At 42.2% G+C, this 23,872-nt stretch overlaps 1 protein-coding gene and 1 long non-coding RNA gene across 2 annotated transcripts; one reads left to right on the top strand and one right to left on the bottom strand.

The window, feature by feature from the left end:
• The first annotated feature begins 199 nt into the window (after positions 1-199).
• On the top strand, positions 200-23,422 carry LOC133933263 (uncharacterized). The gene is made up of 4 exons (XR_009912045.1): positions 200-436; positions 646-794; positions 9,171-9,224; positions 23,305-23,422. It is a non-coding gene; the product is annotated as an uncharacterized LOC133933263 (long non-coding RNA).
• On the bottom strand, positions 13,056-20,403 carry ptger2a (prostaglandin E receptor 2a (subtype EP2)). The gene is made up of 3 exons (XM_062381081.1): positions 19,763-20,403; positions 18,120-19,039; positions 13,056-16,020 (listed from the first exon to the last, which is right to left on the bottom strand). The coding sequence occupies exons 2-3, from the start codon at positions 18,942-18,944 to the stop codon at positions 15,733-15,735; spliced, it is 1,113 nt and encodes a 370-aa protein (XP_062237065.1). The 5' UTR covers positions 18,945-19,039; positions 19,763-20,403; the 3' UTR covers positions 13,056-15,732.
• Positions 23,423-23,872: the final 450 nt, after the last annotated feature.

Genomic DNA, 23,872 nt, shown 5'->3' with positions numbered 1-23,872 from the left:
GACTTCTCGTGTCTGACTCTGTTTACAGGGTCCGTCCAGCCGCCGCTGTCTGGTTTGATCCTCTGTGATGAGTTGGAAGTTTGTGCTGCTGTGCCCCTGATCGCTGGCCTTCCTGTGGAGGGAAGTGGAGATCAGTCCAAGACAGAAGATCTGATACTTCTGCTCTGTTTGGGCCTCATATCATGTTCTCTGGGACTGAGGTTGCCCCCACAACAGCATTTTGTAAAGAGTGACAGACTGAGATCTATCCCATTTGCAGCTCTAAAAAATTCATCATGAATTTAAAAGTTTGTTTTTCTTGCAGCCTAATTGCAAAGTGGGGAGAGGAGGAAGAGCAGAGCAGAGGTCAGCATTCCTGCTGGTCCTCGGAGACTCGGAAAAGCAGAGGAACAGAACGCAGGCAACGTGAAGCTGCAGAGGGCAGAGGCAGCCAGAGGTCAATTCACTGCTTGCAGTATTCCAAACTTCTCCATTTTTGAATATAGTTCAAACGCATGGTTTGTTAAATTCACAATGCACGTGATGTTAAAAGATGTTGGCATTTTTGTAGAGTGAAGTTTTAGACTTAAAGCCCATGAGCTGAGGTAGAAATTACCACCTGTTCTATAGCAGTGCTAATGTGGGGCATCATTTCTCATACTATAGACCAAGCTGTGTTCAGACATGACCTCCAGAGGATGTCCGCAGCATCGGGTCTGGACTTTCTGCGAAAGTTCCCTTTCTCACATGGACACTGCAGCAGGAGATTCACAGAAAAGACGCGTTCACAACACAGAGATCTCCGGAATGTTCAGGTGAGGGCTGCAGAGGCAGGAGGTAATGTTTTAATTCTGAATGTGATACCAGAGAAGTTACTCGCAGTCCAACTTTTCATGCATCGTAATCACAAGAAATGCACCATCCAATAAAAATCTAATAAATGAAACTGTAAAAAAGGGAATTTTGGCCATAAAACTCTCGAGTACCTCGCTGGCAGGAGATCTGTGGCTGACTGAAGGAATATTGTCCACCTGCGTTGACCAAACCGTTTAGCATCACTCCTGCATCAGAAGCTTCCAGAGAGGAATGTGTCTTCAGCTCCTTCCCTCCGTGTTGAGGTTTATCATCTGGGCGGCTGGTAAAGATCACAGCCCTGTAAGTCATCTGGTAGTTTATAACAAATTTTTAACATCATTTATGTTTGCATATGAATAAAAAAAAACATGCACGTCATTTCCCATACATGGTATTAAGATGATTTTCTTCCACATCTCTAGCTAACGTGCAGTGAATTAAATATATTAGAGCTTTTAGAGATTTATAAAACAGAACCATACATAACCAGCTTAAGAACCAGTTTTATAGATCTGACTAAAAAACATCCATATGTTCTTTTCTATCCTTGCACATAAAACTCTGTCTTTGTCTTTGCCATGAAGGGACTCCTGCTGTTTCTTGTTCAGTGGGCGTAGTCTACTGTAATCCTGATGAAGATTCATTTACCTCGTTAGTCTCACAGAAATGGCTCTTATTAGAACTTTTGAACGCCATCCAAGATAAGTTTTAAATGGCAGGATGATGAATTTATCCAAACACGAGGTTGTGTGCTTAAAGATAATGATGGTAAATGTCAGACATCTGTTGACCTTCCACGGATACTTTATAGGGATTTCATTACTGACAGTTTGAGGCGGATAAAGCTGTGTGTTTGTTATTTTGTTGTCCACTTTGACATTTAAGTGTCAGATATGGTGTGTTAGTGGGATTAAACGTATACGTGTGTACCTTCTGAAGTACTACGGCATTGAAATAATCAGCAATGGGGTCAAAGTGAGTTTTATTTAAAATTTTCTTGACATAGTCTCCAATGTCAGCGGGATAGTTCAACTCAGGTGAGCCACATCAGGGCAGGTGCACAGGAGACGGGAACTAAAGCAAGAGTGACACGCAAGGAAATCCCACAAATTCAAGACAAAGATAAATTAAAGGTTCATACAGCAGAAAGTATTTCATGACATGAGCAGAATTGTGAGTGTGGCTCTGTGTGGTCATGGGTCAGTCACAGTTTTACTAGGAACCAGTGTATGAACCTGCAGCAGAGAAAACATCCTCCTCTTGGTGCCTCTCTCTGTCTCCACATGTAGGACCTGGTAAACATCCTCCTCTGTCTTTGCTTCTCAGGAATGTCCGACAGTGTTTATGTTCCTGATGAGCGCAAGCCTGTGTGTGTGTGTCTTTGCGTGTGTGCCTGCCACCCTTGATAAGCCTAGACAGCACTCTTGTCAGAATCACATAAGTGTGTGGTAACGGGTGTGTTTAATGACGTCACAGCTCTCACCTCTCTTTTGTGTCCACATTCCTGTTCAGCCTCACACACACACTTATTAAAAAGCTCTATTGAAACAGTGTTGTGTTTCAGCATGTCATGTGGTGGCCAGTGTGTCCCAATCCGTTTTTTCTTGTATAAACAACTGGATACAGATTTATTTGATGATCATCTCTATTAGAGCCTGTAGGAGCCAGAGAGAAACCAAACCACAGCCTTTTCCATATGGAAGGTTGAGCTCCCAGTTACAGCTGACTGAAGGACCCATTCACCGACTCAGCTATTAATGTATGGTGAGGGGTTAAGGAATGAAGCACAATTAGGTTATTTCTGTCACTTATGAGACCCTCTGGGACATAAACAAGAGACGGGGGGATCAATACCAGAGTGTTGATCGATGCAAATCCTCAGTAGGTAATTTGGGGAGCCTTGCAATCCGAGTCCTGTCCCCAGCCTTCATTAATCTGTATTCCGTGTGCAGAGACGCTTTCAGGACACATTTTAACAGCAAATGTGATCAGACGAGACCTGGAGATCTTCACTGGTGATCAAATCTGTCAGGAGGGACGTTGATACCACGTCTGAACAGGGCAGGACGTTAAAGAGCTCACGTGTGGTGACTGCTCAGTTCATCTTCCGTGTGATGGACTGTATTTATGAAACGGGGATGATGAATGGAGGTGGAGAGTTCAGGTAACTTCTCTACTTCATCTGATGTGTTGGTGTGTGGAACCATTTGCTTCAGCCTGTCCTTGAGAAATGACACAGACACAAATATACTGAGAGAGAGAGTGAGTGGCTGTAAGTTAAGTTTGGTACTAAGTTTGAGACTAAACAGAAACGCAGAGATAAGGAGAGGGCTATCGCAATGTATGGACGGCAAGGATCCTAGGGAAAGGTTGTTTGACAAGGACAGCGTTCAGAAGAAGGTAGATTATTAGGGGGGAACAGAGGAAGCAGTTTGGCGGGAGTGGATAAACAGATAACTAGAGATAGAAGTGTTAAAAAATAGTATAGCAGGTAAAAAGAAGAAAATGCACCAATATGAATGGTTTGTGTCAGCGGCATTTACCAAAGAACATAACGTTGCTCAACTAAATGATTGCATGTTTCATCAGGTGACATTTTCCTAAAATCCCTGATCACGCTCTGTGCAGTAAAAGAGCCAGACCTCAGGAGCAGGTCCCATCGAAGTCATGTGACATATGTTTATAATAAAATAAAAGGCTTACATTCATCAAACTGTCTTACTTTCCTCTGCCAATATCAGGTTGAGCTGCTGTCACATAATCTCTTGATTGATGCATCGTTGCCCTTGTGAGCAGAATAATCTCCACATGTGCTGTAAGTGCACAACACTTGATTTACTTCTTCTAAACAGAAGTGCTTATTGTGGAGCTTTGATTACGGCTTTTTAGGAAGAAATCTGATGAGGCTGCCAAAGTATAATTGAGGCGGCCGAGCTCAAGAGGAGAAATCTCACCGTCTCTGCGGTGGATTTTCTGTTTAGCTGTGAGCCTCTCAGGGCTCATCGACCTTCATTCTATTGATCCGCTGCAAACCACCCCCAGAAAGCTTTCTGTTGAAAAGTATTTTCTCATAACAACAAAATGACAGAGTGTGTCATTATGCAACAAATAGCCAGATAAAAAAAACTGCCCGATCAATGGAGGTACTCTCTGGAAAACAAGATTTCAAAAGAATCCTGCCCCGGTGGCACGAAAGCAAAACTAGAAATAATTGTTTGTCATCGTAAACCGATTAAATCTTAAAAATGAGGAAACATGAAGATCTCAGATTTGTAATACCAAGAAGATTTTGCAACTAAATTAGTTAGAACTGTGACTCGGTTTGTAATAAAATTGACTAAGTATCTCGAAATTGATCGATTTTGTTGTAAAATTAGTTTTTGTTTTTCTCATATGGAGGCAGGCTTCAATAAAAATCCTGTTTTTATTATGAATGCCTTTATGTGGTGTTCCTACTCTGGGGCCAGCCGTGGAAACTCAGCAGAGTCCAGAGGTTCTCACTGGGACCTTGGTGTTCTCCCATCCAGCCTCTCTGGAGAATGTCCCGAGGTTCTCTGGAGCCCGGTGCGTCTCTGAAAGCAGCTTCAGACAGAATCTAAGCAGAAGTTGTCAAATTGACGGGTGATTTCTGGGAAATGCAGTATAAAAACATTACAGCATAAAAACACAGATGGAGCCAAAGTGCATACTAGTGTGATATTGAAGCCAGACACTGGTTTGCCCACACACGACAAGTCACACAGCTTCGTTAACGCACTCACACACAAGGCTCGGCATCTGATGGCTGCAAGGCTGCGTTCTCCTCCAGTAAGGGAACACGTTAGCGTGCAGTAAGACACTTGGAAACAGATGCAGCCTGCTGTTGTGAGTTAGCAGTAAAGTCTGAGCCGGTCACATCTCAGGCCTGTAATAACAGCCTGCTATCAAGGAGATCATCCGCAAATAATTCCCAGCTCTCTGTGGTTCCTCTTTAAATCAGTGGGGATATCCTATGATTTTCATTTGTTTTTTTGACTTATAATATGGTATATAAATAGTCAGGATTCCTGAGAGTTGTGATGAGAACGCCTCAAGAGAACCCTTGTTCCGAGGGAATCTAAACACTCATTAAGACCAGGGTGGGTAAAGGTCAAAGGTCAAGGAATTGCATGCTTCACAAGCCTCTGGAACACGATATTTCAAGTCTGTTTCAAAGAGATTTCTTCAAATATTGACTCATAAATGTACTGATTCGATTTCCGAGGACAGGAAATAAAGAATGTGTGCACAGACACTGCACTGGTAAGCAGAGGCATACAACCACAGGGCGGTAATTCTATTTGATCTGTAATATCATTTAATAGTCTAAATAAGTTATAATGTGAAAACTAAAAAGCTAATATGAAATGTCTAAAGCGCATTGGTTACAGCTTCAAACAATAATCATCTTGAGAATTTAAAACTGCATTTTGCATACCTCAAGCATAATTGTGACATGAAAATCTCTGCAGCTTCATTCACTTTATGCTCAATTGCGGTTTAGTTTTGGAAACGAGACACAACTTGCAATCAGTGACGCTGATTCAGTCTCAGCGTGGCCACGGAAACATCAGCAGGAAAACCACAGAAGCATCCGTCCACCGGCAGTCTCTGAAAAACAAACTCTCTCGCCTTAATGCTCCAATTTATCATCCGTTTATTGGTAGAGTTCCTCTGTGAGTGCTCGACTAACAGGTTTAGTTTAGCTGCTCATTGGAAGCAAATTGAAACTCGAGTATAAGTTTAGTCAAGACTCCCACATCTGTAATTCAGAGGGCACGCTACTTTGCTTTTGCCTGTTTGTCGGGTTTATTCAAAAACATGTTTCTTATAACAAGTCCTGACAGAGCTCAGTATTGGCTTACATACAGCACTTACACACACCCTTGTCCATAAGAATGTGCACCCTGTGAGAAAGACAACTTATAATGTGCCATATCATGAGTTGTCCTGTTTGTGTTGATCTGTGTTTCTTTGGTTGCGCTCTCGGCCTCGCAGCGAGTCTCTGAGGGGCTCTGTTGGAGGTCAGAGTTTGGTTTCCCATAGAAAGAAGATGGCGTGGCTCCAGGGATTAGCTCATTTACTTTTCACAAAGATCAGGTATGAGGAGAGCTAACCTGAGCTGACAACACAGCAAATATCACACTCAGGGATTAACAGAGTACAACAAGCGAGCGATAGTTGTGTGCAATGAGAGTAAAGCCAAAAAGTGGCACGCGTGTGTGTGTGTTTTGTGCACGTCGTGCTTGGATGGACTTGAATGTGCAGCTCTGAGAGACGGAGCGGGGGGGCAAAGAGGCAGCTACTGTAACGGGACATGCTCAGACACGAGATGAAAGAACACAAACTCTTACTTCATCTCTCTGTGGCAAGAAAAATCTGTAAGGAGTAAGGTAGTAATGTGGCGCATGTTTTCATTGCACAATGAAAAGGCTCTGATATCTTCTCTGTCAGATGACAATGGATGACAAGTGCCAGGAATTGTTCCTGCTGACATCAGGTTTCAAGCTGCTACGTCTCTTTAGTAAGCTGGTTGTGTATGTTGATACTAGAAAGAACAAATTCAAGCAGGCGTGTGATGATAGGATCGATATCAGAGCCTCTTCAGTGAACTTGGAGCCGCGGGTTGAAAGGATGCAGCTCCTTAGATGATCCCCATTCTGTAGAATTAAGATTTCATTTCCTGCCTCCTCATGGACCAGCTCCAACACCACCTTAATACATTTGTTATGGACAGTTAAAAGAAAATGTATTTAACGCATATGTTGACCATAGAGTTTGGTCCACGACCCATCCACTAACATGGAGGAAGCAGGATTTAAGACCTATTCTTACTGCTTTAACTTACTGCTCTTCCAAGACACCACCCAGAATGTTTCCAGGGATTTTGAAGAACAATGATATGATGAATAAATTCTCACCTGCTCTTCCTATATGCTCGATATCTTTAGTCTGTCCTGCACATAGGAATAAAACAGGTGACACCTGCACAATGTCCTCACTGACAAGAACATGTTAGATCTTTTATGTTCTTTATTGAGCAAGTGAAGACAACATGTGGCCATCTTCTCTCATACGCTTAAAAAACCAACAAAATATGTCTGACGCTGCCTTTGACTCTTTGATCTCGTCACGTTCGGACATTTCAGATACTGGTTTTGTAGTTTCCAGTGTCCTCGGAGAGGGTAGATCCCCAGACCCCATCTTTTCTGATAAAATACCTCAAGGAACAAATAGTATCTTACAGCTGCAAACCACACAGGCTTATCATCAACTCTGAGGCCAGAGGAAGTCATGTCATATCTGTGGTTTTACTTTATTAACATTACAAGCACAAGCACATGGCCTCTGGCTTCTGTCTGCTCAGTTTGACAGTTCTGGGATCACTTCTGCACAAATAGAGAAACTGTTAGAAATCCCTCCTGATGTCAGATCACCTGGGGCCTGATGAACTAAATACTGCTCAGTTTGACTGATTTATTGATTTGACTTGATTATTTGAGAGTCCTGGACCAAATGAGGACAAGCCTTCCATCTGTTCACCTAAAGCTGACTTTGCCAAAAGTAGAGCACATCAAGTTTATGTTGTTTACTTGGCCGCCAACTTAACTGCCTAATGTACCGTCAAATGCATTGCCAAGCTAAGAGTGCTAAAAGTGTGTGTGTGTGCTTGCAAGTGTCCGTACTTAAGTATCTCTCAATGCTTATGTTTCCTCCGTCAAGCTCAGGGTGCACTTCACTTGACCCCCCTGAAGTTTGCAGCATCATACAATATTACATCTTCAAGTTGTGTAAACCGAGCTGTAACGATGGAATATGTGATTAATGCCGGGGCCTCACGTGCTCAGAGCTGCGGGTACTGAGGAAAGCGTCTGTGTTGCTATATTTAACCACATTAGATGTCCAGACATTGCTGTGTGAGACGCCGGACGTTTACGCATCAGGCAAAACTCCCTCTGACCAAAGGGGAAATCCCTCCGCAGGTCATCCATCCTTTTCTCACTGCCTCCCTCTGCATCGCTGTTATGCTCTCTTTCCGTGTCACTGTTTGTATGTGAAGGAGCCAAGAGAGTTGAGATGATGTAACAGTGAGGGAGCTGCGGTTTGCCGAGGAACTGTTTTCGTGAGTTTTGGGAGAGATCAGCCCGCTCTCCTGTCTGATTCATACTTTATGCAGTCAGTGAGTCGGGAATCAGGCTTAACAGGCCTCCAGAGGGTGGATGGAACTCAGATGTTCCCAAGAATCATTTAAGTAAACCTAAAGATAGCCTCAGCAATTTGATCCTGAATTTTGAGGAGCCCCTAAAGTCCCGTCCTTGTGACAAATAGAAGAAGATAAATAACTGGTTTGTGCAAAATCATTTATAGTCATTGTAAAAAAGCTCATATCTTTATAGTTGAGGATTATTTGACTTATTGTCCCAAATATGTTTTGAGTTTTTGTTTGGTTATTTTTTTTCACTTTGAATTTTTGTTTCCTGTTTTATTTTTCCTCCTTCCTTGTGTGTCTATCCAACTTTAATTCCTGTTTCCATCGCTTTGATTATCAGCACCTGATCCCAATGTGTTTCCTGTGTTATGCTCTTTTTATTTACAGTCTATGTCTAAAATGCTTCTCTCATGGTCAAGATATGATATAGGTTCTTTTGAAATCCTTCTGTCCTGACTGATGAAGACACTGAGATGCGTTTTAAGCAATGAAACTAATCCCTGTTTACACTAGTAGCAGAGAGGCAGACATTCCTCACTCATCCAATCTCCTCCCCCGTCTCCTCTTCCCCTGTCATACTGATACTGGAGCAGCCGGGTGGCCCAAAGTCAAGTGTCCTTCAGTCGGTACCTGATGGCTGCCAGATCCCACTGAGCTGCAGGACAACATCATCAGTCACGTCTCGCGTCTCACTTTCTCTGGCTCTGCAGTTGCTGGAGATGTGGACGATGACTTTTCTTGTCTGACAGATTCACTTACACTCACCCCTCTCTTCCAGCTGCATTTCACAAGAGCATCTCGGTGTAGATCCAAATGTTATTGATCCTAATTTGAGCTGGTAATGGAGGACACTAGAGCCTGCATTAAATTCAGTGAGCAGGAATTAGTGGCATCTAGAGATGAAGTCACTGAACAAAACAAATATTCTTCATTCATTCAAGTGTGGGGATCGGTTTATATTCAAACCAATTCAAAACATGCAGCTTCTGTTGAAACATAAGTGCTAAGAGTTGAGTTGTACGTCCTGTCATCATCGTCTATGTGGGCTGTGTCCATACTTGTCATTGATCAAAGCTCTTCTCTCTGTCTCTTTCAAATATAAATTCAGACTGTCGCTGTGACCGTCCTCCTCCCTCTGTCCCCTCCAGTCTCTCAAGCCAAGGTGAGTCCACTCATCTCATCTCATCAAATTCTCGACATTCTCTAGATCTTATCCACGCCCACCAGTGTTTCGACCCCAGGGGGTTCCCTGTCCTGTGCAGCCACGCCTCCTTCTAAACGTTGACAACCTAATGAGGAACCTTTTACACCTGTTATTTTGGTTCAAAATGACCAGAGACTCTTAATAAATGTAAAAATCCCCTTAAATCCCACATCGAGCCCTTAAAACCCTTACTATCCATTTTTTTGCCCAATATGGTGTTGTAGATTTGAGCCGAGGTCTCTCAACTGAAGCCCCTTGTTCCGATTTCGAGGAGGAAGAGAGAGAAGCTCTTCAAATAAATCCGAACGGTCCTCACCCTTCAATTTTGTGGTTTTGAAATATGTACACAATGTGACTGTGATTTTCTGTGAGAAAGGCCTCGCAGACAAATGAAGCTGTTTTAAAGGCTATTACCAGAAGAATGTTCCCTCATTACAGAGAGCGTGCAGGAGATGAGTTGTTAATTTTCAAATGGAAATCTGTTGTCAGGCTGTAAAAGCATTGCAACGAAGGAGGAGAGACCTAACTTTCTCATGGCTTATGTCGGCTTAGCAGGGACGTGACAGACGAGATAACATGCTTGTTGTGTGTTTTTCGACCATTCTTGCAAACACAATGGAAAACATGACTCATTTTGCTGCAGCTCTATGTTCCCAAACATCTGCATTAATGTAAAATACGAAAATATTTTTCTCATTTCTAAATGTCAAAGATCGTCGGTTGATTTTGAGTTTTTGGAAATCACAGTTCTCAGCTCAATCTGTGGAACTCCCTCCGGTGAATAGAGTCAACCAGTGAGTGACTCTACTTCTCGTTCTGACTCGTCCACTTCCCCTAAAGCAGGGGTGTCCAAGCTACGGCCTGCGGGCCATCTGCGGCCCGCCCTCGATTTTAAATTCGCCCGCCTCAAAAAAATTAAGAAATTGTACTTTCTTGATTCTTGTTGTTCTGGGTTTGTACCCTTGAATGCACTTATTGGATAATTTCGTCGGGGGGGGGTTGAGTGGCCCAGACGGCATGAGTGGCCCAGACCTTTGTATTTTTTTCTATATGTGGCCCTCGGGATAAAAAATTTGGACACCCCTGCCCTAAAGCTACGCCTTCCTGCTCCATGACCTTCTGATGACCTGATCACAAGCCTCTCTTCTGACCTCTGAACTCCTGCTTGGGAGCTGTGGGCTGCACACAGAAGATAAGAGCAACTGTTTTCTTTCCTGTCTCTTAGTAATAAAGTAGTTCCAAACTAGATTCAAATGATTGATGAGGAGAAGTAGGAAGTAGAAATATGAGATAGGCTGTGTTCTACAGGAAACTGATATTTATACCCTATTTGTTTTTTTTATCTACTTGTTGTATTTTATTGAAGGCTTGAAATAGTAATTATAAAGTTTTAGTTTGAAAACCTACAGGGACAAAAACTAAATTATTCAATTAAAGAATTATGAGCAAAAGCAATTTAGTTTTTGTTAAACGCAAAGCACAGCTGTAACCATGAGGATAAATATGATGATGAAAACGATTCATCAATTGGATTTTATTTCATATCCATTTACATGGACACCAAACTCCATTGTGATATTTGCATGAGGTGATAATAGATTATTCCATGCTGCCCGTTTTAAAACCTGAAATAGTTTAATGTTCGATTCTTTCAAATTTTTCAAAAGCTGCAACTCCTGTTCTACAGTCCCTCCAGCCTTTATTATTATGGTGCCACTTTCTGGAAACAGCAGCGTAATCTGCACACTGTCAAATACAAATCTTACACACACACATCAGCTCCTTCCTTCCTCTGACCCAATCACAACACATGAAGAGAACAGATTACCTCATTAACTAGACAGGGTTAATTAATAAACTAATCAAATATGTTGAGTAAACTCGGTTAGCGCTGATATGCTCCTGATGTTTGGATTATAATTGTTTATTAGTGAGTCACACAGCCATTGAGTAGGATACGTTGGGGAACTATGGGCAATTATTGCAGGAAATTACATTCCTGTCGAATTGCAATAAAATGACGTGTGTTTCAATGGTGTAGGTTCAAGTATGCATCACAACACTGAATATTCTGTCTGCAACGCTTCATTTAATTTTAGTCACGGTCTTTAAAGAGTCTGGAAATGTCTAAAATTCAGATTGGATAGCTTTCAAATTTTCTCCGACAACCTGCAGTTAAGTTAACACATTAAACGAAAGCCTTTCCCGCTAGTTCGTTTATGAACGCGGGGAAATGCAAGTTTAACGATAAGTGGCCAATAAGCCTAACGAGTACTCAGGGTGGTTAAAGTCTGTAGTGTATTTGACTTCTGTGTGCAGGTTTGGTTTTGAAAACAGCTGTAGACACCCTGAGGACTCATTGCGAAGGATGAGTTGTGCACAGGGAAACTGTGGGCTGGGGCTGAAGTGAATACAAATCTTTATCAAGGTTCTTTTTCACATTAGCGTCATCTGAAAACCCCACTAGACACAGGAAGTACCCATTACATCACCAACTGATATATTCACATGATAGTAGAAACACACACGACAACAGACAGATGCAGCAGCTCTTAGCTCAGTGGTGTTGGAGAGAAAGATGAAAAGAGGGAGGGAGAGAGGTTTATTTGAAGAACAGATTGAGAGAGAGAGAGAAGAGCGATGAGCATATAAATGGTTAATGTTATTTAATGTCTTTAATCCTGGACCATGACTCCCGACTATTAGATTATCTCATAGTCTCTGGCAAATGGTGGAAGGAGGGGAGAGAAGGTAAGGGAGGAGGAAGAGAGGAACTCTTTAGGAAATCTGAATCCCTGAACTGTTGAATCTGGGGATGGCACGGTGGTGAAGTGGTCAGCACTGTTGAATTGCAGAAAGAAGGTTCATGGTTTGAATCTCGGGTTCAGCTGGGGTCTTTGCCTGTGGAGTGTTCATGTTCTCCCCTGGTCTGAGTGGGTTTCCACCCTCAGCTGGGATTGTTCCGTGCTCTCCTGCGGCCCCCAAAGGTTAAAAAGTTTAATCTGAACAGTTGTGTGGCTGCAACATGGAGACAACACACTTCATTCTGATTGAGACTCACGCCTTGTTCAGACCACTAGTTGACACTGAGCATAGACGAGTCGTCCAGTTGTGGATTTAGCAAAGTGGCAATGCGTCTGCAGCCGATATGCAGCAGGGGGTGCTGTTATAATCAAGTCATAGGCCTGCTTGTGACTTCAGAGCCGGAGATATACTTGTTTTTAACCACGTGTTTGCATCATCGCGGCCTCGCGTATCCTACATCAGCTGTGCACGTGCTCAGATCTGCGTCCCCAGAGCGTGTCTGTGAAATGCACTTGAGGGGTGGCTCGTTCTCCAGAGTTTACGAGATATTCAACCTCAAAAAATCCCAGTTCTCATTTAACTACTGTGAGAGCACCGAAGCAAACATCACCCGCCGGTAGTTATAGATCCCCTTTCCATTTTACGAGTTTCTATAAATGGCATTGTTGTTTGTTTGTTGGCTTCGTGCACGTCAGGAGTTTGTGATCGTTCAGACGTAAAGTAAAGGAAAGGATGTTGAGCTGTATCATTAATGGTATGAAAAAGAGAGCAGGGTCTTTTAGTTAGGATCGTGTGGAAAACATGAAAAAGGAAAACCTAAAACATGTGGAGAGAACATTGTTTCAGGCCGACATACAGAAAATGAAACACTCAACTAAGAGAAGGTGCAGCTATATTCTCCACATCTGGAACCCATCCACTTTCTCTGTGTGTGTGTGTGTGTTTGAGTGTTTGAACACAGCAGGAAACAGGTCGGGCAGAATATTTGGTGGATGAGAAGTTTATTTACACAAGCCATAAAACACACACATTCACACGGGGTGCTCAGTGCATTCAGTTTCATCGACAGTATTGAATAAAAACAAGACATCCAGGCAGGAAGCATAGTGCACAATCCTATTAATGTAAATACACATTTAATTTTATAATTATTACTGTGTGTATTTTATTACCAAGAATAAGTCTGTAATGGAAACGTTTCTGATTAAAAGCAATCTCGTTGATTTAGTTTTATTCTCTTTTACTATGACGATGCATTATAAGTTAAATAGAATCAAACTAAATCCACAAAATAGTCTTTATTACTTACTCAACTTCTTGTTTTAATTTTGCTAAAGGAGCCTCCCTGCTCGTTTGTATTGTTTCAACCATGTGAGAAATCTTGAATATGAGATCAGAATCAACACACAAACACACACACACAAACACACACACAAAACCTATTGTAGACACATTTGTGGGATATTTGCAAAAAATACATTCACAAAAATACACTGGCACACACACCTGATGCTGATAGATCTTTTTTATGTTTTCTGCTTCCCTCTAAAAACCCTGGCTTGTTGACAACTTGTAATTTATTTTTCTCACACTTGAGGACAAAACTCTCTCAATTCAAACTGGATCTTGCGTAACCAGGACATCTCCATTAGGAGTGGCTTTATATTAAAGACTCCTGACTTGACATCCTGAGAAAATCTGCGGCGGAGGATTTTCTTGCCAGACAGTTTGGATTTCTCTCTGCAGAAGAGAAGCAGTAACAGTTCCCTTTCTGCACAGTGGTGTGTAATTAAATCCACCAAGTGTAACCATCCACTAACAGGCTTAATACTGACGGATATAGTATGGGAGGTTTTACACGTGGAGCTTTATTGGTGGGCCTCCAGTTTCTGGCCTTGTTTAAATTGCTAGTTGAACAATCAGCATGAGGCTATAATCAGAGCCGGTAATCATGATGTTTTTTTAATGTGAGCTGTGAAAAGGGGAAATCATTGGTTCCAGATGAGCCATCCCCTGGAAAGACGCACGTGGATTGAAACCTTTTAAGTCACTAAAGGGTTTTTCCCACACGTTGACGTGTCGACTAACTGAGAACTGATCTTTGGCAGACGTTGAAAGTAAACAATGGCGCTTTTCACAGAGTAACACAGGATTAACACTCAGCTGCTCAGTTTATTAGGTAATAATAGTGCAGTCCTGCGGTAAATCCTCCTCTGTGACAAAGCTACTATGAACAAACAGAATCTAGAATAAATAACATAAGATAAAAAAGTCTATCTACAACATTAGGCTGTTCTATAAATGTGCAAAATATAAAGATACAAGTTGTGAGACTGTGCAATTTGTCCAATTCATTGCATAATACTGAAACGTGCTACGCTTATTTCATCCACCCTGTTTGTATCATTGACATTTAAGCCCTAATGAAAGGAAACCTTTTTGCAGTATAGTATTTGTTGTATTAGACTAGGTTTAGCTGGTTGTACCTAATAAACTACAACTGAGTGTTTGTCCAACACCTGGAGGACTAACACTTCAAATTGTATAAATGAGTGTTAGCTAATTAAATGAAACTTTTATTTGTTAAAGTTTGCGTTGTATCTGCTCTCATTTAACGATACAACAAGTAGAATGTTCAAGTCCGAAGGTAACTGCAGTCTCATCTAATGACATCTTATATCATATGGTACGTACTGTGTATGTACAGATGAATTAAATGATGAATAACCTTTAGCGCTCTGATGGAGGTCGTGACCATATGGTACCAGAAGTGGTTCTTTCCCTTTCATCCAGCAGGGATCTGGTAGGAATGTGAAGGGTTATGGTTTCCAAAGCAGAGCAGAGGTTGAGGTCAAAGGTCAAGTGAAAAGATAATGTTCTGAAGATGATGACCCCCATGATCACTGAAGTGTTGAGAGGAGAAAGACGTGCCTCAGATATCTAAACCCGTGTCATCCCAAAATTCTATCTTCTATTATTGTGATCCCAAGTGACCTGACCGTAACACATTCGGCTCTGTTTCTATTTACTTGATTATATATGCATCTCTATACAATTACATATTAATGGGAACTGAGAGTGGTTTGAAAAAGCAGCATTTGAATTAGAGAAGACATGTCCAAGCAGCAGTTACCTCTCCCTCCCTGTGGGGTTTGTCCTAATGCACAGAGATAAAGCAGAGATACCACTTGCAGTTTCCCAATTCCAGAAATAATTCTTTCCCATCAGCAACCTTTTTCCCATTTGACAGATTCACTGATATATCACACAAGCAGCAAAGGAGACACAATGTTGAGCTTTATACTTAATACTTAAGCTCCATCCACAATGCTACCCCAGACCTATCTGTGGCTGAGTTGATGTGTTTTCATATTAAAACATAGAAATATGGATGGAGCCCTAAAGCTCCAGAGAAGTCCCTGTGCATTCCACATGCATACAATGTACTGAAATGCTAGAAGCAGTTGGCCTCCAGCTGACAGAGCCTAATAAGTGCTTATCGGTAAGACAGTAAGATCCATTATCTCATATTGAAACACCCCAAAAATAAATAAAATACCCACTAGGAGGAATAGATGTGGAGATGCATGAAAGCAGAAATCACACTGTCCGTTCATGTGTCCAATAAATATACATATCAAACCATAACGTGGTGTTATGGTCATCGATTTTCCACAGATTGAAAAGGGGCGGTGTAGTCCGGCATGTTGTGAGACAGTTCGATGTTAGCGGTATTGGTTTTACTGATAGATGGTTGATACATGGAGCCCCTGGAGGCTCCTATGGGGGCCCGGTACGCCTTCGCCCAGAAAAAGTGCAGCACGCTGGGGGAGAGGAGGATGAACACCCAGGGGTCGATGATGGAGTTGATGGAGATGAAGCGCAGGGCAATCAGGTCCATGGGGTGGGACTCTGTCCCTGGGTTTATGGAGTTGATGTACACCCGGATCTGAGCGGAGGGGAGGGAGAAAAGAGAGGCGGCGTGTTAAATTGGCTCTCAGGGTTTAATCCCACTCTTAACCTCAGCATCAGCCACATCCTAGTTTACATCCTGCTAACAAATCCCACACTAAACCATCTACATCTTCTGCACACAGCACTTTTCTACCACACGTGATTCACACGCTGCCCACACAGCCGTCAGGGGCAGTTGAGGGTTCAGTGTCTAGCCCAAGGACCCTTCGGAATGCAGACCGGAGGAGCTGGGGATCGATTAGTGGACTACCGACCTGTGGGCTCATGGGTCGGAACATCAGCATGTTAGCATGCCAGCCTGCTGCTCTGAGGTAAACGTAGTAACAATTGAATTGAAGATGCAGATCAACCTCCACCTTTCTTCTCCTACTCATGGAACAAATGGAAGCAGCCTTCTATTCTAGCTGTTTTGACTCGTAGCATATGGCCCAAGAGCAGCAGACTTCACGGTGGTTAAAACATGTCAGTGATATCAGCTACTGCTGTGACGGGCTGGAAGGAGAAGCTGTGACCACATGAGCCAGTGCATTAAGACAATCCATGGAAGCTGTGACTCAATCACAGGTTTAGAAAGTTGCGCTGCCCCTCTCGTGGGATCACAGAGGAACAATATCCAGTTAAATGTGACGGGAAGACACCACCTTGCAACTGTTTAGATTCTTTTCTCTGACATTTTACCACCTTCCACCCATTCTTGTTTTCTAGCTTTTCACTGCTATTTATTCATTCTCTGTTTCCTGCCCTCCACTATGAAGCTTTTCTTCAGAACGTGCTCAGGTTTGATTCCTTTAAAAACTTCCTGGAAAGGCAATGATGGAAAAGGTCAAATTGCAGTCACACAAAACAATGGTGGAATCATTCCCTTTCAGACTTTAACAACTGTCCAAAATCTCCATCTTTCCATCTCAGCTCTTTAAACACTCACTTTTAAACATTTTCTCACCGCATTAAAATGGCAATTAGTTACATGACTGGTTTAAGAAACCTTACATCACTGTGACACCAAAATCAACAACGAACAATACAAGTCAGACCTTCGGAATAAAAGAGGAGTCATAACAACCCCAGTGACAATTTAAATAAAACCACATGGGATCAATCCTGTGATAAGTGACAGACCTTCACATGTGTGGGTTGTTTAAAGGGTTAACTCCCACTCACTTTCCTCTGCTGTTATCAAAGTGTTCATGTGAAGTGTATGTGAGGCCTTGATGTTCAGCAAATATTCAGGGTGTCGAAGATGAATGCTTTTCTACAACATACCTTACGTTTGTTTTTCCTCCATCGCCATGTTTAGCTTACTTGTTATTTGGGGTAACTCACGACTTGATACGATACGTGATTCATGACCCGTGAATTCGTTGAAATGCCTTATCTAGATTTGAATGTTTCCTCGACCCAACCAAACAGTATTGATCGAGCTCTGGTTTCTGAATCTGTTTATGCACACAGCTCCTCTGCAAAGGAAACTCAGGTCCTTGCTGCTCTGCTCACACACTGGAGCTCAGTTTAGATTCTTAGAACATCCGCTTAGCTCCTTCTTGAATATTAAATTGAGTTTGAAGCACAGTTTGGCAGAGATGATGGTTTCTCTGCATTTCAAGCCACAACTGTGATGCAACAACAAACCAAATTGCCCATTGTTGTTGTCTGCAGTAAAGTGCAAAGCATCATTAACAGCAGGGGAAGCTATTGATTTGCTATTAGAAGTCCACAGTGGCGGCTTGATGGCTCCTTCACTTTTCTCTCTGTACATGATGCTACTCGGTCGAAATACAAAGTCAATGTTTATTTTTAAGGATTATTTTATGTTGGAATTAAGCAAAAATATATTCTAAGTTTGTTTGGGTGACGCTTGCAGGTTTGAGGTTACTGGGAAGAAATGCTCTCACTCCCAGTACCATGGAAATTGAAAATCTATTTCTTCTTTTTGACCTATTGACCCATTGAGCTCATTTAGCTCCCGACAACGTCTGCTAATTGCTGTTGCATGATGGATTTATGGGCTTTATGAAGGTCAGTTCGCACAAACTACAATAACGCATCAAGGACAAAGCATGTGTGTCATCTTACCACTAGGGGCAGCGTGCATATGATGAAGATGATGGTCATAAACACCAGCAGGATGAGGTGCTCCACCTCCTCGGCCATGGACGTCACTCTGCGGTCATTGTTGGATCTTATGGTTCCCATCACCGAGCCGCCGGTCCTCTTGCGGCGTTGGTACATCTTGAAAAGCTGGTACACCACGAAACCATTGCATGCCACAATGGCCAACACCAGCAAAAACATGATAGTGGCGTAGAGGGTGGCGTACAGGCGGTGCTGACTGTGCTCTGGGTTCATGTCAATGAAGCACCACGTGCCAGGGCAGTATTGAACATAACTACCAAACCCGGCAAAAGGCAGGAGACAGAATATCATACATAACGTAAACACTGATGGGATGGTGATATAGGCACATTTGTTGGTGACATGCCGGGTGTACAGGTAGGGGTATCCAATGGCAAAGCATCTCTCTAATGCCATCATGAAGAGGAGCGACAGGGTGGCCAGACTGAAGAAGGTCATGCTGACACCAAAGTACGCGCACACACTATGTGTATTAGGCGTCATCCCCTCCATGGTGATGTTGCTTGAATATGCCAGCTGCACCAGTGGGCTGACCAGGCAGGTCCCAGCCAAGTCCGTGAGCACCAGCACCGTGATGAGAACGTGAAACAGTGCACGCCGCGACGCGCCCCCGCTCCTTGTGTCTCTGCGGCGCCGGATCTCCAGGATCACCAGTGCAGCTACGTTGCCAAAGATGCCCATGGCGAACATGATGGCGCTGATCAACGGGCTTCCGGCTGTGTCGATGTAGGTCTTGGTGTGGCACGGGTCTCTCGATTGATTCATTATGGCTGAAGACTGACAGATCTTATTCAGGAAATATGTCTCTGATCCCAAAAGAGTGTCACAAAGGTTTCATCAAGTAGTTGTCTGCAGCCATCCTTTAAAAAGGGAGGAAGAGAGAACGTGTGTGAGATTCAGGACTGTCACCATCGATCGATTGATTAGTTGATCAGGAGAAAATTGCAATGATTGATTAATTGATCATGTCGAACATTTGCTGTTTCCACTTTTCCCAAATGTGAGGATTTTATGCTTTTCTTTGTCATATACCATGGTAACATAAATACCTTCGATAAGTTGTCTGGCATTTCAGCAACGAATCACAAAAATACAATTCCCAAATTAATGAAAACAACAGATTTTTGCTCCTGAGTGAAGCTTGTGATTTTGAACTGTACTTTCAAATCAGCATCTAAAGCCTGATTTTGTTGTTATGCTTTGCTGCATTAAACATTATCGGGAACGCTGCAGACGAGAATTTGGCAGCAGCATTAGATTGATGGCCACTTATTGAAATGAGATGCAGCATCTTTTGTGGAGGATGTTTGGGGAAGTGTTTCTTATTTCAGACTCTTGTCAACTTCGCTGACTGAACACCATCATGTCGCTCCTCTGATCCCATCCACACAGAGCAGGGGGATTATCTCTGCGTAAACTGAAAGATTCCTGCGCTTGAACTTTGGTCCTGATGTGAAAACCAAGTTCTCTTCTTCATTATTCTGTGACATCCATCCATCCAGCTATCTATCCATCTATTACAGTCCTACATAATCATCTGTCTCTCTCTCTTTCTGTGTGTGTGTGTGTGGTGTGTTACTCACCCACATGCTGTGTCCGCAGCACTTTGTTTCCACTCAGGTGATGCGTTCAATGGCTCCAAATGCCATTGACACGCACAATAACTGTCCGGGTTACACGTCCGCTGCGCGCCCCCAAAACACGAGGATAGAGCCGGGACAGAAGTGTCCAGCTGTTGCACGTGTTTGGTAGAAAAGATACGGTTGATATAGGCAGGTGTGACCGCAAACGACACCAGATTACGTTAAAAAATAACTAAAAAAAGTTAAAAAAAACGAGGGTTTGGCACAAAATGCGCGACTTTCCTGGATTCAGGTTGCGCGCTGCGTTCTCCGAACAACAGGCAAAGTTATATACATATTAAATGTATGAGATTAATGCCGAATTGAAGATCGACCAATAACACACGACTTGACTTCAAATAGACTGCACAAGTGCTCGCACGCGTGTTTCAGTGCGCGAGGAGAAGCTAAACCGGAAGATTTCTAAACGGTGTTTTGTTTTGACGATCTACACATCCGCATTACGCGCCGGATAAAATCCGTTCTCACCTTTGGTTCAACCTGCTGCCGGGATGCAGACGCTTTGTTCCGACTCCGCGGTCCAGACTCGAGTCGCACGGGACCCACATGAGGAGTCACTCCGGTTTAAAAGGTGCGGTGTGTGAGCGGAGAGGCGCGCGGCACTGGGACGAGCCATGACGGGACCCGGGGTACAGGGACCGAGGCAGTGACGTCACAGGTCCACCCAGCCCTCACATGGCTGCAGTTGGTGTAAATCACCACAAACAGAGTTTCTATAATCACCACTTTATTCTCATCAGTGTGTTGCTGCTCGTCTCAATCCATTTAGTGCACTAGTTCAATTGCAGCACTCACATCCTGTCTGCTCCCTGAGTCTTTGTACTGTTCACTGTGTTGTTTACTTGTGTTACTTACATGTTTCCAAACTTATATGTTTACACCGGGGATTAGAGAGAAACTGTACTTCAATCCCTATCCTGCACATCTTGCCTTTGAATTATATTTATATGCTTTCATATACATTTAAATTTAGCCTATTTTCAATCAATTCACTTACTAAAAATAACAATAGTTGTAAAAAATAAGTGAAATAGAAGCTGTTTTTGTGAACCGTGATATTCTGGGGAATATGCAACCTTCAGTGACCTGTGCACATGATTGTGTGTGTGTGTGTGTGTGTGTGTGTGTGTGTGTGTGTGTGTGTGTGTGTGTGTGTGTGTGTGTGTGTGTGTGTGTGTGTGTGTGTGTGTGTGTGTGTGTGTGTGTGTGTGTGTGTGTGTGTGTGTGTGTGTGTGTGTGTGAGATCAATCATGGCATCCAAAGTATGGGTTTTGTCTCCAGTGTGAAAGATGTGTTTAAGTTCCTATATGTGATGAATGCATGTGATTATCTTGGGAAATCACGATCTTTCCCATTGGGATGAATGTGAGTTGGTCTCTGGCAGTTGACTTCATGAAGCGGTGACAGATCCAACATGTCTGCCCTTCTTCTAACCTTCAGCCTCTCCACTCCCTTATGATTAATACATGGCAATTTCAACAAGTTTACTTTCAGGGTTGTTCTGTGCGTTTCTTATCATTTATTAATACCTCCAGAAGATCATTGCAACATCTACTCATGAATTTGTATATTATTTTATTATAATGGTTACAAATGGATAAAAAGACATAAAAATTATGAGATGTATTCAAATCAAGCACACTCATGGCTCTGAATCTTATATTACAGTAAATTTATGAGTCAAATCCTTCCCCTCGAAGATGATTTGTAATCATCCCTGAGGACGACAGGTTGTGATTTAATAGGTTGAGAATGACTCACGTATGACAATAAATGATGTCAGAATCCATAAATGTTCTTTTGCACTGATGATGACACAGAATGTTTTTTTTTAGTTTATGTTCTGTTAAACTTCTTTTCTTTTACAAAATCTGAGTGGTTTTTGCTTAGTTTTGAAACTTTTCTCTTCTATTTCTTTATAATGGAAGATGTCTTGTCAGGATGTTTTAGGCAGAGCACACGATAACAATAATATCAATTAATTTAATTAAATAAATGATCTGGATGTACGCTGAAAGCTGGAAATGAGAAAAAACACTTACACTCGAGGGCTTTTATTCCATTAACGACTTCTTAATTATGACATATCATTATGATGCCATCACTTCTTCCTGTCCCACTCCTTCCTTCTCTCTTTCAGCTCAACCACGATTGTGCACGTTTTCATGTTACTCACATTACTGGTGCAGACACACAGCGGTGCTTCCAGAACAGGGTCACATTCTACAATCGGACTCATTCTGAAGGTTATTTTTATCCCCTGCTTCAGTCCTCCTTTCTACGACTTTACTTTCTCCCCATTTGTCTTTCTCCTTTTACCCTTGCTCTATATTTCTCTCGATGCCTGTTTGACCTTGGTCTTTGCCCTCACAGACAAACAAACGCCTGTTTCTCTTGCCTTCCTCTCTTGTTTCTATCCTTCCCTTTGATTTTCTCTTTTCCCGTTTGTTCCCTTAGTTTCTCTTCCTTTTCTTTTCCCATTTTCTCTCATGATTTATTGTCCTTCCTCCCTGTCATCATTTTTTTTATCCAAAAGCATAAATCTCTGCCACTTGATTTTTGACTCCCTGACCCTACAGTACTTGGTAAACAGCCTTTGTTGAGACCTGGCGTCAGTCAGAGTGCTGACATGGGCTGGATTTATTGTTAGAGTCTCTCTCTCTGTTTCAAAAAACCATGTCAGCGAATCATCAGGTTCTGGAGAATGGCAGCAAATTAGTTAAAGAGTGGAAGTGACACAAAATGATTATATGCCGCAGGCTGCAGAGAGCAAGATGATCCAATCATTAATGTGCTGGTGTTATATGAGGGAATTCAGTTATTAGACTTTATCCTGTGACACATTACTCATATTTATACGTAGTAAAATATAGATTTTAGCGTTAACACACTAACTAAATAGTTTTCTAAACATAATATACTTTGCTGCCATGCACTATGCCTTTGCCTCCACCCTGTGGCCACTCAGTGTAATCACAAATATATACAGGGGTTGAATTTAGGATGAACATGAATATTTTGGTTATTTTGTATTCTTATGCGTCGTCACCTTCGTCTTTTGTGGTCAATCTCTATTCTCATGTTAAATCTTTATTTCTGGAGAACGAGCAAGGTAATATATGTAAGTAAACTGAAACAGACCCTTTTAGATATGTCTTGAACTCTGTTTGACTCAACCTGTAGCCTCCTGCCTGTGTGTGTGTGTGGGGGGGGGGGGCAGCTGGACTGAGGTCAGGTGACTGACGTGACCAGTGAAGACCTCCACACTGAGCTGAACATCTCTTTCTGGTTTGAATCATGGCCCAATGTCGTAAAATATAAAACTGGAATAAACGACCTGCAGCTGTTTGCCTCCACCAGTGCAGGTCCACAGACATTTGTATTTCCATTCTCCATGACCCACTGAGATCAAGTGGGTATCACATTTGTATTAGTACAAGTATTTTAACAAAAACACTTTCTGGATTTTCTTCTCATTTCAGTCACCTGCTCTGTCTATTAAGATAACGAGGCCACGATGTCACTTCCTGTTGTCTCCCAGGCCGATGTCTTGTTCATCCTTCACTTGTGGTCCGTCGCCCTGATGAAGGACAGGAAGACACAACCAGTAGGAGCACTTTTTAAATCATTTCCAGGCTATAGCCACGATAATAAAGTAGATTTGTCAAGTTTGTCTATTCAGTTAAAAACACTTGTGTGTTGTTCAGATTGTAATCATACAAGGGAAACACACAATTTCCTAAAATTCAGGAAAAACTAAACATTATAAACGGTAAAATGTGTCATCTAGGACTTTAGAATAAATCAATAAGATTATTATATACCACCAAATATCGATTCCATTTTAATAATTTTAGTTGTAGAAACATTTTTCAAATAGTTTGTGCATCCTGCAGTACACTATTTCAGACAGCAGGTGGCACACGTCAACTTTTTTTTAAAGGTTCACTAACTTTCAATAAGTAAATCATGTAAAATCTATTGAAAAGCTGCTGTAATTGTATTTACACTAATCAATAATCTATTTATAAAACTCTCCCTCCTCTTTAT

This window comes from Platichthys flesus, chromosome 22 (genome assembly GCF_949316205.1).
Source record: "Platichthys flesus chromosome 22, fPlaFle2.1, whole genome shotgun sequence".
NCBI lineage: Eukaryota > Metazoa > Chordata > Actinopteri > Pleuronectiformes > Pleuronectidae > Platichthys > Platichthys flesus.
The sequence above is the reverse complement of the archived record's forward strand: the minus strand, read 5'-3'. Positions and strand labels throughout refer to the sequence as shown.